Source organism: Zea mays, chromosome 7, assembly GCF_902167145.1.
Source record: "Zea mays cultivar B73 chromosome 7, Zm-B73-REFERENCE-NAM-5.0, whole genome shotgun sequence".
NCBI classification, from domain to species: domain Eukaryota; kingdom Viridiplantae; phylum Streptophyta; class Magnoliopsida; order Poales; family Poaceae; genus Zea; species Zea mays.
The window spans coordinates 77,337,894-77,352,678 of record NC_050102.1 but is presented as its reverse complement, the minus strand read 5'-3'; the positions used below and the strand labels follow the sequence as shown (position 1 = coordinate 77,352,678).

At 43.9% G+C, this 14,785-nt stretch overlaps 1 protein-coding gene across 1 annotated transcript; it reads right to left on the bottom strand.

Moving 5' to 3' along the window:
* Positions 1-1,453: 1,453 nt before the first annotated feature.
* Positions 1,454-2,103, bottom strand: LOC109940836 (26S proteasome non-ATPase regulatory subunit 4 homolog). The gene is made up of 3 exons (XM_020541161.3): positions 1,999-2,103; positions 1,841-1,909; positions 1,454-1,534 (listed from the first exon to the last, which is right to left on the bottom strand). Exons 1-3 carry the CDS (start codon positions 2,086-2,088, stop codon positions 1,469-1,471), a joined length of 225 nt encoding a protein of 74 aa, XP_020396750.1. The 5' UTR covers positions 2,089-2,103; the 3' UTR covers positions 1,454-1,468.
* Positions 2,104-14,785: the final 12,682 nt, after the last annotated feature.

Here is a 14,785-nt window from a genome sequence, read left to right as displayed (position 1 = left end):
ACTCTCTCCATTCCACCTCATGGTCAACTGGCTGCATAGCAAGGAAGTGGTTCCACCATGTCCGCGTGGGTCCACGAAGCTGCTGAGTGGCGAACCTGACCTTAGTCACATCTGAACAAACTCCATTGAGTAGTGGGAATTTGGATTCCACTACCCTAAGCCATACATCCACATCAAGTGAATCCTCTGCCCGAGTGAACAAAGGCGGCTGCGTGCCGAGGAACTCCTGATAAGTGGTTGCTGCTGGGTGACACTGATGATCACCACCACCATAATGCTGAGGTGGTGGCTGACGCTGAGCCAACTGTCGCATAATCTCATTCTGCTGGGCCATCAGTTCTTGCAGGGTAGGAGGCGGTGGCGGAGGAATGCGTTCATTCTGTCCATGACACGCCCTTTCTGTCATCTGAAAAATCAAGGATGCTCTCAAAATCACATTTCTGATGTCAGAGTTCATATGTGGCGAAAGATCTGAAAGGGTAAAACCAATATCTTCTTGCATAAGTCATAAAAAGAGTCCCCATGGCATAAAAACTTTCCTTCATAAATTAAAACCGACATCATTCATCATCCATACTTCCAAAAGAGTTTGCTAAGATTACAACAGTGACCCAAAAGACTCAACTCTGTCTAGCCTAGTACCCCAAGGGTGCAAAAGCTAAGCTAGCCTCGAGGAGTTCTACCGCCACACACTGCTAACCCTATCCCGACGACCTAGTGAGCAAACGAGGCAACGCTCGACTCGGGGGAAGGTGGTCTCCCTGAGCCAGTAGTGTCAAAGCTAGAGGCAGGCTCCGGCTCCTCTCCTCCCTCGATGTCGACATCCTCGTTGGCCTCCATGTCCTGGATCTCTTGGTGGTGCATATCCAAATGTTGGTTAGCCTCCGCAAGTTGCTGCTGAGTGTTGATTAGCTGATCCTCGAGAACCACTACACGACGGTTCACTTACAGCGACCTACGGTTGGTTGCTAAAACGGCCTTCAGCGACCTACGGTTGGTCGCTAAAAACTTTTAGCGACCCATAAGGATGGTCGCTGTAAGTGCCGTCGCTAAAGGCTTTAGCGACCGACATCTTTTTAGCGACCGACCGTCTGTTGCTAATATTGTATATTTAGCGACCAACCGTGGGTTGCTGTACTATAGGTTTAGCAACCAACAGTAAGTCGTCATACTATACATTTAGCAACCAACAGAAAGTCGCCCTTTTTACAGTTGTTATTAATAAAAATATACATTTAATTAAGCACCACAAATCACAGATTTTTATACACGAATCATAAAGACATACACAATTAATCAGTATACCGCAGTCATAGATCCATCACATAAACACAAAAGCACCACAATTATATATTCACAAAAGTATCACAATTATAATATCATTCACAACTAGATCAATTACAGATAGCTAGCTAGATCATTCACAAAAGCTCCAGAGATGATCAGTCACAAAAGCACCACAACGACATCACTCTAGCTTGAAGCAGTTCTTCTCGTCTTCTGTTTTGTCTGACTTGTCTTCCTTCTTCTCTTCCTGTTTAAGAAGAGAAATAAAGAAACCTTCATATTTCCACATACATGCATTACTAGACTAGTCAAGATTCGTGTATTTGCATACATGCACCACAATTATTAAATCTTGCAATGGTTTTTTTTGTAGGTGTGCATAGCCATTGCTTGCATATACTAACTGTGTATTTGCATGAAGATTTGGTGATAGATAATATATTTATTCTTATTTAGTCAAGGTGAAGCTGAACAATGCTATAGTCTAGAGGCAACATGAATTTCATTGCATCACAATACAGAGACCTTCACTGGAACCCAAAAAAGAACATACCTCTCCCTGGCTGTGCAATGATGCCAGCAAATCTTTAACAGATGGATCATTGGGATCAACACCAGGAAGTTGTTATTTTACACATAAAAGGGCTAATAAATTATTGAAGCTGCAGCTAAAATGTACATGTATGCCATTAGTTTAAGAATAATACATACCGAATTAAGGATAGATGACACAAACGTTCTGTCTTCAAACACCTTACTCATATCAGTGTCACTGGACATGTTTGCATCCTGGACAGACATTTGAAGAGCTGCATATAAACATATCAGTGTCACTAGAAAGCAGTGGTTCATTTGTCACTACCAGAATTAATTGATAGCAACAAATTATATGCGCTAGAACTGTAGAAGCTGCAAACATAAGAGAAAACACACCCAACACTAAGTCAGGGTCAACTGCACCGGCTTCTGCCATAGCAGAGTCAGTCACAGCTACAGATCCTGAAGCACCACCCTCCATTGACATTGCAAGTGCCTGTTGTAGTAAATCGTCATCATCCTGTGGTCACAGCTATGTTAGCGTTCTGACGTCCACTTGAACTACATTAACTATTAATACAAATAAATAATATACAATACAAATAGTAGAAATGGAAAATAGAATCAGCATTTTAATTGAAAAGAGTCTTTGGTACTTGCAAGTTTGCAACATTTATAATCAATACTACAACAGAAGATAATAGTATAAATTAAGTAAAACTTGTGATTGGAAACTTCATCAGTTATAAAGTTAAGCAAGAACAAGGCACAAAAAATCATGGCACTATGCCACTATCATCAACTGAACACTAAATCATGGCACCAAATGTTTATGAAATTTCTTTAATATATCTTGCAACCACGACAGTATTTTAACTCTCTACAATACACATACACAACTGGTTATAAGAACATACAAAACATGCTCAAGATTATCACCTTCTGTTCAAACGAGAATGACTGAGAGCAAGCGTCATGAAGGAATCCAATGACCTTATCTTGCAGCTGCTTCTCACTGATATAACTGACAGCTTTGCTCGTGCAAGATGGAGAAAAAGTGAGAGGGCCATGAATTGGGTATGGTCCAACAACTACTGATAAGGAAGAATTGGGTTGGAGCAGCTAACAGGTAACGTCTACTCCTATTTGAGAGATATAGGCAAATAATTAGATGACGTATTAGATCACCCCTTCCAAACCTCTCAAATAGATCACCGGCTCTAGACCTCTCAGCTAAGTTTTAGCCGCTAATAACGGTTTGGAAACCGGGTTTTAACTAAGTAGTCAAAAAAGGTGCAGCTAGCAGCAGATAATGGAGTGGAGTCCCTGAAGTGATTAGAAGACAAGCAAAAGGATGGCAAAGCATGTTACCAATACCAGCGTCGTCGGCCTGTGCAGCAGGTCCCCAGGCGGCGGCGGCGATGAGGAGCAGCAAGAGGAACGTGACGCAGAAGGACGCTTTGGAACCCATGGCACGAGCGAGCAGCAAGAGGAACACCCGCATCCGGGCCCTCGACGAGGCCAGCGCCTCGGCAGCCGATGCGCCCGCGGGGCCACCCCCCACTACGGCCACGCGCAGCGTGCACGCTGAAGATGACGAGGAGGTGGTGAGAGGGAAGGGAGAGATAGAGTGGGCGGCGGCTGGGAGAGAAGCAGGGAGCGCGGCTGCTAGGGTTAGGTAGATGGGTCTCTAGTGGGCCTTGGGTTAGGGAGGGTTTTTTTTATTTATTTTGAAATGCACTTTTAAATTACTTAAAAATTCATAAAAAATTACCAAATAAATAATAAACATTTGAATAAATTATTACGAATGCAAATAAATAATAAACATTTGAATAAAAATTTATTACCCTATTTGTCGTAATAACTAAATTCATTATTTTTAGTTGATGGTTTTTATAGTGTTATAACAACTCAAATATTGCATCATCTTCCGTAGGATGCTCGCTAAACTCATCAATGTTTACTTGTTTTAATTAATTTTTAGTCACTAACATCTACAAGTACATTTAGGCTATAAGATTTGATAGTGATCCTTGCTCTATAGCAACCCACCGCTAGTCCCCGACGACATCTATAGCGACCAACCATAAGTTGTTAAATTTCTAGACTTTTAGCGACCAACCGACTGTTGCTACAAAAGGATTTAGCGACTGACCGTCGGTCCTTAACCTTTAGCAACCAACAGTTGGTACCTAATAAGGGTCGCTAAATATCAACCGTCGTGTAGTGAACCTCAATGGTGTTCTCCCTGGTTCCCACTAGCTCCTCAAGCTTCTGGATCTCGTTGGACATCTGTTCCACCTGTAGGTCCTTTTCCACCATCTTAGTGGACAGGTCTACCACAAGTTCCTCTCTGTTGTCCAAGGTAATCTTGGTAGCCTCCAATAATGCCATCAGATGAGACATTGCCTCTCCTCGCCTCACCTGCAGACGATACAGAGCATCCATGCATCGCACCGTCAAGTGCGCAGTCTGCCCTGGGTAAAGAGCCCATATATCCTTGGCATGCTCCACTCGGTCTTTCCACATTGGGTCGTCCTCCTTTTTAGCAGGGAACAAGCCAATGGGGTGAGTAGACAGCTCCAAGGGGTGAAAACCACAGAAGGTGGTCAGCCCGTGGAGAGCAATCGCCTCGATAGTATCCTCAGCCCGGTATCCGAAAGACTCGGAGTCCAACGAACGCCAGCCTGGCTGTAGGGGATGAGGCTCCAGGGTCATCCTCACCCTACAGCGGGGCACTCGGTGCTTCTCAAACAGCTGCACCGCGTACTGGGGAGGCGTCGTGTAACCGGCTCCCTGAAGCACCTCCCACAAGATACGGGGAAAACCCTCTCGTGCAAGTCCGTCCGTGTGGGACTGTGCGTTCCCTCCGTCCGAGGATCCGTGAGAAGTCATCTGTGCATGGTTAAGCATAAAAAAGAAGAAGAATAAAAATAAAAAAAATAAAAAAGGGATCAAAACTCAGCCTCTCTATGGCTACGACAATGTCACTGAGTGTACTTAATCTGTCATTATCGTGTATTAAAATTGTTACCCAATTATTAATAGTTTAAGTAAGGATGCATGCATGTTCGTCCTAAACGACCTCACTTCAACTTAGAGGGAATAGGGAAGAACTCCCATCCCTTATAGTAGCCTGTAGGGCTTACTCAAATAGCCACATAGCTACCCCTCTATCATCCTAAGGCTTCACGTCCTAGGTCTATCCTTATCGTCCTGACGATCTATCCAACATTTGTTTCTATCAAGTTTTACTTTTGAAAAGGATGGTATTTATAGTTTATTGATTCCTCTATGGTGGTACGAGCTCCGATACCAGCTGTGGCGGAACCGCCCGAATTATTCCAACTTAAGTTCCTGAGTCCCGCCTTAGAGGCTAGACCACACTTAAATAGGAATAACACGTCAGTTCCTCGGATCTGGTTCGACGAGGCCAATAACAGGATCAGGTACAACGTACTCACTCGATGGTGAGACACAGAGCAAATACAATAAAGCATAAAACCATACATTAAGGAGTATCAAAAGTACATCATCATCAGAGTTTTAGCAAAAGTAGTGATCATTGTTCGGAATGCAGCGGAATGAAACTAACGATAAATAGATGGAGAGATGGGGAAGCCTGTCCCATCACTCCTCATGCTCCTCCTCAGCCGAGGTAGGGTCCCACTCGACTGTCCAACCTGGTGGCAAGATGGACGGCCAAGTCACTCTAGCAACCATGTCCTCTAGAGAACCTGTAAAATTATGCCACAAGCAAGGCTGAGTATACTAATACTCAGCTAGACTTACCCGGTGTGAGGAGTCTACTCCTCTACCTCTAGACATGTAGCTGTTTGGCTGAGGGGTTTGGTTGCCAAAAGCACTAGCTGAGTCTAAAAATCAAGTTTTAGCTTTTTCAAGTTTTAGTGTGACTCTTTTAAGACTAAATGTGTACCTATCTAGTCATACATGGTATCAAACATTTAGCAATTAACAACCTTTGCCAAGTCATCACATTTCCACTTGTTACTCAATGTAGCAGCATAGATCAAGCAGTCTCAATAGCTGCGAGAAGCAGACGATTCGAATCGAGTTTTTAAACCTTGCAAGGTAAACCTAAACACACGACACGGCGAGGCACTCCGTCCCCACACACATCAACCGTCCCCATCGATTCCTTGGCAACAGATCAGGGCTCACCGCCTTGGCGTACAATGCCTCACTGACCTCGACTGCCGTCGTGCAGTGACAACACTTGTACCCACCATAACCGGAATGGGATACCACATCTCAGGTCGCGTGAGGGGCAAAGTCTGCGGGCAGGTTCACTCAGGTACTAGGCTTACCGATTTACCATATTTCTTGGCATGTGCTTAGTACGTTCAAACGCTTGACACACAGTACCACACCTTAATCCTTATTCCAATTTCCGTCTCGTAGACAACGCATCCCCATGGACCGTTGTCCATAGACCATCATCATTACGATATAAAAATGGATACAACCAATTCCTGACCTCGCGCGAGTGCTAGAAAAATCACTCAACTTCTACCGAGATCCCTAATTAGTAAAGCAGCTACTCGACCTAGCATACTAGTATCCATCTCAAAAGGGTTCTTGAGATCATGCAACTAGGGTTTCAAACAACTCCTACACTTAAGTGCACATTCAGTCCTACAATCATTATGTGTAGTAAAATAGCATAATAAGTAGGTTATGCATAAAATCGGGGCTTGCCTTCCAAAGCTGGGACAGGCAGATCCTCGATGGCAGGCTCTGGTGCTGGATCCGGGGCTACCTCCTGAGCAACTCCTTGCTCCGGCACGAGGATGTACTCTCCGTCAACGAGGTTGCAATCTATCGAATGCAATGAATAAGAAATATGTATGCTATGATATGCAGGATTTAGTAGCCATTATGCACAGTGAAGAAAAACTAAGTTAGTTGATAACTTAGGGTTTCCTTGTTATAAGAAGCTCTTGTGGTTTATGCTGATCAATTTAGGTTTGAGGTTTTGCTTAGAGGTAATCATAGTCGATTAAGGCTTGGATTGCCCTTAAAGGTTCTAGTAGGTACTCATGAGTTTTTCTGTTTTGGTCAAGGTAACATTTATCTCCACTACTTAATTCCTTCTTTTATTCTCTTTTTATGCTCTTAAGGTGGGTTTGAACTACAACAATGATTTCAAAATTTCCAAAAATTCTGTAAAAATTACAGTGGGTTACTATTGGTCATTGTAGTCTGTCCTATAAATGTGAGGTAAAAAATAAATAGAATATGCCCTGGACAAAATAACAAAAGTTGGGGCAGAGGGGTCACTTTGCACTACATCTCTCATCTAGGTGTGGGTTCTGTACTAAGAGTTATTTTTGCTGGTATCTATGGGTAATAACATGCTTCTGTGCCAAAAATCACAGAGGGTTACTTAGTGGTTATTTAGTTATGCTTTTCTAAGGTTTAATGCCAAAAAGGTACTTATAACTAACTTGTTATTTGAAAAATATCAAACAATAGAACTCATATTTTTCCTATGTTCATAATAACAAAGTATTAGTTATCCCAAGGTTTGGGGTTTTTTCTCCTTAGGATTATTTCTCTAAGATTTTCCTAAGTTTTCCTTGTTTGCTTAAAATAAAAGGTATCTCATTTCTTTTATACTAAACAAGGGCCTAATAAATTTTTCCCGTGAATTATATTAAATAAGTGAGCTAACAAAAATATGGTTGCTCCCTGGTTCTTAATTTAAATTACCTTTTCTATTTTCTTTATCTTTAAGCTAAAAATGATTTAAATGGCAAACCCTACCTTAATTTGGTGTACTGAGAGGTTTACTATTTTTAAATAGCTTAGGGAGTGATTAAGTACTTCTCTGATTTTACTTAACCTCAGTCTAACAGTGTAACTATTTTCCTTCTATTATTTAACTTTTAGCCAAATCAATATTTAATTCCAAACTTTAAATTCTTTTGCAATACTAAGGGGGTTTTGCTTTTTTCTTAGGTAGTTCACATTATTTAGAATCAGGCAAAATTGGTTTGACCAAATTTAGTTGAATAAAACTGAAGTTATGAATTTTACAAGCTCTGTTTGTATTTAAATTAGAAATATTAAAAAGGATTCCTGGAAAACTAGTTTACACCGAGGACTCTAGGTTCTTCCTAAACCATTTCTTTAATTTATACCCCTGCGCAACTATTCCCCTGAGTCACTAACAGTTCAGAAACCCCCTGACTTCTATTCCTTCTTCCCCAAGGTCCCTCCCCCCTTTTGAACAGTACCCACGAAAGGAAAAAGGGCGGCGCGGCTTACCGGCAGCGAGGGAGGTCCGGCGAAGGGTGGGTTTGGCTTCGGGAGGTCCTTGCGGTCACAACGAGGTGCGGCTTGACGACGGTGATGGCCGGAATCGGCCGGTCCACGTGCGCAGGCGGGCGAGCTCGTCGGCGGCGTGTGCTCCGGCCTATCCACGACGATACAGGTCAATCCACGGGCATGGGGAGCTTCACTGGGTGCTAATGAGTCGACCCGTGCAAGGAATCGGAGAATAACTCACCGTGGAGCTCGGTCTACGTTTGCCGGCGGTTGGGTGAAGTCCGGTGACCTTGATCCGGCGTCTCCGGTGAGACAGAGCTCGATTCCTCGCTCTGGGAGCTTCACCGAGGCACGTAGAGTCTATTTCGAGGGTTGGACAGGGTTGGGGATGGCTGTGCTGGCCGGTCTACTGTGGCGTGTGCTCGGGCGGCCGCTGGCACGCCATCTGCAGGGCAAGCTCCGGCGACCTCTTGCTACGGTGAGGTCGAGAGCGCGCGGGGGAGTACGGCTGAAACTTCGGCTGGCTTTATAGGCGCAGGCACGGGCAGGAGACACGGGCGTGGCTTGGTGCGGCGCGGGGTGCGCGTGGTCAGGCGCTGGGCGTGCCCTGGCGCGTTCGGGGCGCGTCGAACACGTGGAGGTGTTCTTCTGCCCATGTTCAACAGCTCGCCGAGATCGCAAACGTGCGAATCTTGTCAAAAATCCGGCGCAGGCCTCCTCCTAGCACCTAGGGCTGTCTCTTGTATGTGAGTTCCAATGGCAGATATGCCCTAGGTAGGGAGATTTGCGGACGCCAAATCTGGCTTGTCCCACTGTCCACCTCGCGACAAAAACGATGCCAAATCTTGTCAAACGAAATTGGCTTGGTTTCAAACTTTTCCAGTGGGTGCCTTAGGTGCTTTGGCACATTTTTGGTATTTAACCCAAGTGGTTTTGGCACTATTTACTAAGTGAACACGTCTGCTCTTTAGATTAGGGTTAGATTTTGACTTAGAGAGAATTAGAGAGCTCTAGTGTGCTCTCTACTTAAGGGGTGAAATTGGGGTCTTTAAGGGGTCTTTTTGTAATGTTTCCCCCCCTGCATTTGGTAGGTTACAATGTTACTTAAACTTTGTTTAAGGATTAGAATCATGTTTGGCAATTTGATTAACTTATCCCCTGATCCCTTGCTTGGAAGTCTAGTGCCCTTAGGTGTCTTTAGGGTTTAATCTCCTTGTCTCAAGATGACCATTGTTCAAAATGTGTGGGTGAAGCTTTTGTCAATAACCTCTCTTAGCTAACCGATGCTTCCAAGGTTTTATGTGCTTCTTCTCCTCCACTTAACCAGATGTGATAACAAGTCATCAGTGCATAAATGAAGCCAGTGTCTTGGTAACACCTGGGGTGTGACATTAGGTCAATTCACAACTCCACTCAGAGTGATGATAGAGGAAGTCAGCTGCAGAGGCCGCAGTATACTTCACAATCTTCGGGGCAGCAACAAAGCTCTTTTCGACCGCCAGCTCCAAGAAGCGAAGGCGCCAGGGGCTTCGGAGGAAGATATGGGGACCAGCCCAGGAAGATCTACTGCCTATTTTGTGGTGAAGACAAGGGCCATACTACAAGAATGTGCCAAATCACCATCCAAAAGCAGAAGGAGATCGCAGAAGCCAAAGCCCGGCAAAGTCAACCGAAGCAAGTCCTGCACACTGCTTCGTGTCACTCACCCTACATACCAGAATATGTGGGTAATCATCCTGCAGCTTTTGTTGCTTCGGCTAGTTAGCCACAGGCTTCTTGGCCACAACTTCCACCTTCGCCGCCACTACAACCTGCCTATTCACAGGGTCAGTAGCCAGAAGGGAGCCTTCAGACTCATCAACAGCGAGATCTCAGGGAGGAATCCGAAGCTCGCACAGTCAACAGTACTGTGCTAGAATCAAAACACATCTATTGAGAGATATCCTACCTCTGAAGCATGTTTACATTCATTGTAATTTTCTTTTTAATAAGGAGCAATCAATGTAAATCTAGTCTTCTTGTCATTTTTAGTTTCTTGTAATAGCTTCGTTCTTGTCATAGTGAAATATATCTTTCCCACAGACTCACGAAGCTCCAAAACTGCTAAAGCTCAAAAGTCGTTCTTAAGGGAATGCAGAGCTAAAAATCGCATTGCAAGTTTTACCGAAGCTACAAAAAGTCGTTCCTAAGGAGCGCAGTGTAAGTTTGTCGAAGCTACAAAAAGTCATTCCTAAGGGAGCGCAGTGTAAGTTTTCTGCTCAAAAGTCCTTCCAAAGGGAATGCAGAGCCAAATACCGCCGAAATATAAGGAGAAGCAGGAAAAGTCAACGCGAATACCGCCGAAATAGAAGGCGAAGAAGTTCAAAAGACGTTCCTAAGGGAATGCAGAACTTACACCGAAAAATAAGCGGTGAAGCCGAAAAATAAACGGCAAAGAGATTCTGATGGTTCCTAAGGGGACGCAGAGATTGTGTTTCAGCGTGGGTATGTGTCTTCGGCATTAGCATCATTCTTTGCATCATATCATCGCATCATATCACATAGCATCTCATCATACATCATATCACATCAATGACACCAATTGGAAACAAAGCCGATCTTCGGAGAATGCTTTACAAAAAATGAAAAGATGCCAAGGCACAAAGCAAGCTGAGAATTATAGCTTCATCAGTTCTGATGTGGAAAAAGAGATCTGTTGTTTACGAAGCTTTGATGTTTTTACAAAGTGTGGATGATTCTTACGAGGCATAAAAACTCTTCTTTACAAAGCATGAAAAGAAGGGAAGGTGTTTTTTCGCCGAAGACTCAAAAACGATATGTACATAAAGTTTCATGCATCGCAAAGAACTCAATTACAAACAATTTACATATTACATTGAAAAATATAAGCATCAAACATTACAGACTTAGTTCACCAAATATTACATTAGTATCCTAGAAATGTTTTTACAATAATTGCTATTCTTCCTTCAAAACTTTCTCTACAACTTCGTTAAGCAGCTTGGTAACAACTTCGTCGACAATAGCTTCGGCCATATTAATAATTTCTATCGCTTTCTTTGTTTCTGGGTCGGCCAGTGGGTCGAATGGCTCTGGGGGAGGAGATAGTTCAGCAGCGGTAGAAGACATCAATTAGTCCGAAGTCACGGAAATAAACAATAAAGCTAAAAACCATTAAGTAATACCTATCCGTCTTTCGAGTTCCGCAGCTTTCTCAGCTTCTTTCGTTGCTTCTCGAGCGTCATGAATATCTTTTTCGCTTTTCTTCATTATTTCATGAGCCATCCCTCGGCCGCCATTTTCCCAGATATCAGTGAAAAATTTTCCGCCTATTAAACTCGCTTCGGCCGAGGGGTCCTTTGTGTCGTCAATAGAGAAGGTAGCTTCGGCTTGGGCCAAGGTTTTAACATGACTGCAACCTGCTTTCTCCAAAACGGGTGCAACCCCCCTCGCACCAGAGAATGCACAAACATCCCCGCGGTCACTCAAAATCTCCTCAAAAGCTTCAGCTTCACAACTGATCCACTCGATGACGCCCTTAGGGTCGCCCCGTATGAAGTTGTCTTCGTTTGAGTAGGCGCCCACGTTGGCAAAGCTAGTCTTTATCTTTTTCACACATTCCACAGATTTTTCAAAACACCTTTCTTTGGATGCGCGAAGCTCTGCAACTGTTTTTTCAAAATAATTTTTCCAGTATTCGCTGGCATCTCGATCAGCTTCGGCAACAGCGCATTTTAATTTGGCCTCAGCTAATTGTTTCCTAAGATCTTCAATTTCACTCTTTTGCGCATCAGCTTGAACTTTGGAACTAGCTTCGTCTTCTTTTATCTTGTTTACCAATGAAATTAATATTTTATCCTTTCAAGGCCTTCGTTCCTTAGTTCAATCACCTTTGAGCGAAGGTTGTTTAGAGCCATTGTGCACCCTTCATCTTCGATATTTTTCTGTGCCCTGAGGGCATTGCTAAGGATCAAGCCCTGCAAGAGGAGTATAGTATTAATTATAAGCAAATGAAATAATTCGTTTTTAAATACAAAAATTGATTTTCACACCTTTATACTATTATATGCCAAACTGTTGGCCAATTCATCCTTCGATAGTACTGAGAGCCCATCTTCTAACGTTGGGAATCCGAAGCTTCTACCCATCTCCCGGCAAACAGATATCTCTTTGCTATCTGGGAGACAGTACAAAAAATCTTCTTCTCCGCTGCCGCTGAACACTAATGCCCACTTCGGATATTTCAGCTTCTGGGCATAGTGTTGAGCTTCTCGTTCTTCTTCTTTAGAGAGTCTTTTTCCTGAAGCATGACAGATGATATATTCGATACTTTATTTTAAAGCTTCGGGAGTAGGAGCGGCAGCTTTGTCAGGCAAAGTCTGTTCTATAGCCTCTTCCTCTACTGCCTTCTCTTCAATTTCCGAGGGTTTTTTCTCGGCAGGCTTTGAAGGCCCAGCTTCGGCACTAGCCTGGCTCACTGCAGCTTCAACTTCGGCCGGTTTTGTTTCAGCTTCGGTTTGCATTTTTGAAGCCTCGGCAATTTTCCTTGAAGGAGTAAAGCTTGAAGCCTTTATTGATTCTAGCACATCTAGTACATTTGCCATCCTTCTTCTTTTGGGAGTTGCCGCAAGACCTTTTTGTATCTTCCACACTGTTACTTCCGCCGAAGGGCTTAAAATTTCTAATATTTTTGTTCCTTCAGTTTTTGGCTCATCAGCCTTATCTTTACCAGTCTTTGACTCAGCTTGCTCGGCTGAGGGTGCCTTCGGCATGATAGCCGGTTCTTCAGCCTCCTGCGTAGGAGGAATGGGCTCCTTTGATTCAGCAGCTAAAGAAGTCTCCCCGCCAAGCTCAGGTACCATGGCCGGCTCAATATAACGTGGCCGGTGGGAAAGGACTTTCAGTTTTTTGCTTTTTGGCGCAGGCTCATCGGGGGCGGCCGAAGCAGCAATTTTGGCCGAAGCAGCAGCGTTCCTCTTCTTTCCCCGTCCTCGCAGCGGGTAGCAGTAGTCAGGGTAAACAAAACCAATGGCATCAAAAACTCTGTTTAATCTCTTTTTTCCTCGGCCCCCGAAGGATGTGGATAAGGCATTATCTTCCGCTTTGGAATACGTCCCAAGGAGTTCATCACTTGTAGCTTCGATACATTTCAGCCAGTCATCATTTGGTTCATCAAATTTATCTCCGTATCTGAAGGTGTATTTCAATCGAACCAGCTCACCTTCGCCAGACTTGGTGACAGTCTCCTTCGGCATTTCCCAGTTCTCTACAAGCGGCCACACTCTGAAAGCTATATGCTCCTGGATTAAATCTCTTGTACCAATGAAAAAGCAAACAGTACCGAAAGCCTTTTGGCATGCTTCGACAGCTTTGTCAATCTCAACCTTTGGCCTTCGAAGGCCGAAGCGGGACCAAATGAGGCGCATAATAACTTCTTTAATATCCTCCCTTGCCTTCAAGTCATTCTTCACGTAAAACCATTCTCCATCCACGCTCTAGGCCACCTTTTTTCTGTATGTTGGCACCGGATAGCTTGCGTTGGGGCGGGCAGTAAATCCATAATAGCCAAATTTATTGTGATATTATTCCTTGCCCATGGCCTTCGTCTCATATGCAAGTTCATGCATACTGCAGAAACATTTCGCGCTTGGCTCCACTCCCTGGCTTCTCACAGCCCAGACAAAAATTCCCATTCTGATAATAGCTTTGGGGGTTATCTGATGAAGGAATATCTGATAAATTTTCAACACTTCGACCACAAACCTGCTCAATGGAAACCGAAGCCCAGCTTTGAAGAAGCTTCGGTAAATCACAACCTCGTCTTCCTCAGGGGCAGGGACGGTGTTGTCTCCGCTAGCTCTCACAATAGACATATCCCGAAAGTATCTTCCTCTCATACTCTCAAGGTGATTTTGTTTGATGGTCGATTTTCCGAAAATCGAGTGACTTGGCCTCCAGGGCCGGTCCTCAGAATCTTCACCCCCACTTTCAGCATCGTAACTATCACTGTCACCAGTATCTTTAGACAGGCCCTCCAATATCTCTTTTGTAATCTTCTCTGTATTTGATTTTGCCATCGATTCTAAAAACCCAGCTATATAAGGATTCACAGCCTTCTTCTGCTCAAAGAGCTTCTCCTCTTCGGTTAGCTTCATCTTAGCAGCAACTTTCTTGTCTTGAGACATCTTTTTTCGGAAATGGCGAAAATGTGTCCTTCAAATCGAAACTTAGAGAACTTGAGAAACTAAGCAAGCGTTGGTGAGCAAGAGCTATAAAATTGAGCAAACAAAGGAAGTGGCACAAACAGCGTACCAAATATGGTCAGGGTGAGTTCTTATTTATATGCTCGGCGCATCCCGAGTTGGAGGGTCCCGTCTGTCATTGGTTGTTGCTATTCTAGCATAGGGAAGGTGTTTTTTCGGACCTTCGGCTTAAGGCCTTCTTCCATGTTGCAGTCTGAATTCGTTATCTTAAACAAATTAATACTGTGAGGGGCTACTGTTGGGGGCCTTCGTCCTTCGAAGGTCCTCAAAAACGTAATTTAACAACATCTTCCAAGTATGGCTTATGGACAAGTACCTTCGGACTCAGGATAAAAGTATACACGACGGGAGGAGCATGGTTATGACGAAGGTTGCCGCTGCTCCGAAGCTACGCTCAAGGGAGC

Coding starts and splice junctions, on each gene's coding strand:
- LOC109940836 (XM_020541161.3), bottom strand. CDS start 2,088: ATGTCTGTCCAGGATGCAAACATGTCCAGTGACACTGATATGAGTAAG. Junction 1,910..1,998: donor TGTCATCTATCCTTAATTCG/GTATGTATTATT, acceptor GTAAAATAACAA/CTTCCTGGTGTTGATCCCAA. Junction 1,535..1,840: donor CATTGCACAGCCAGGGAGAG/GTATGTTCTTTT, acceptor CTTCTTAAACAG/GAAGAGAAGAAGGAAGACAA.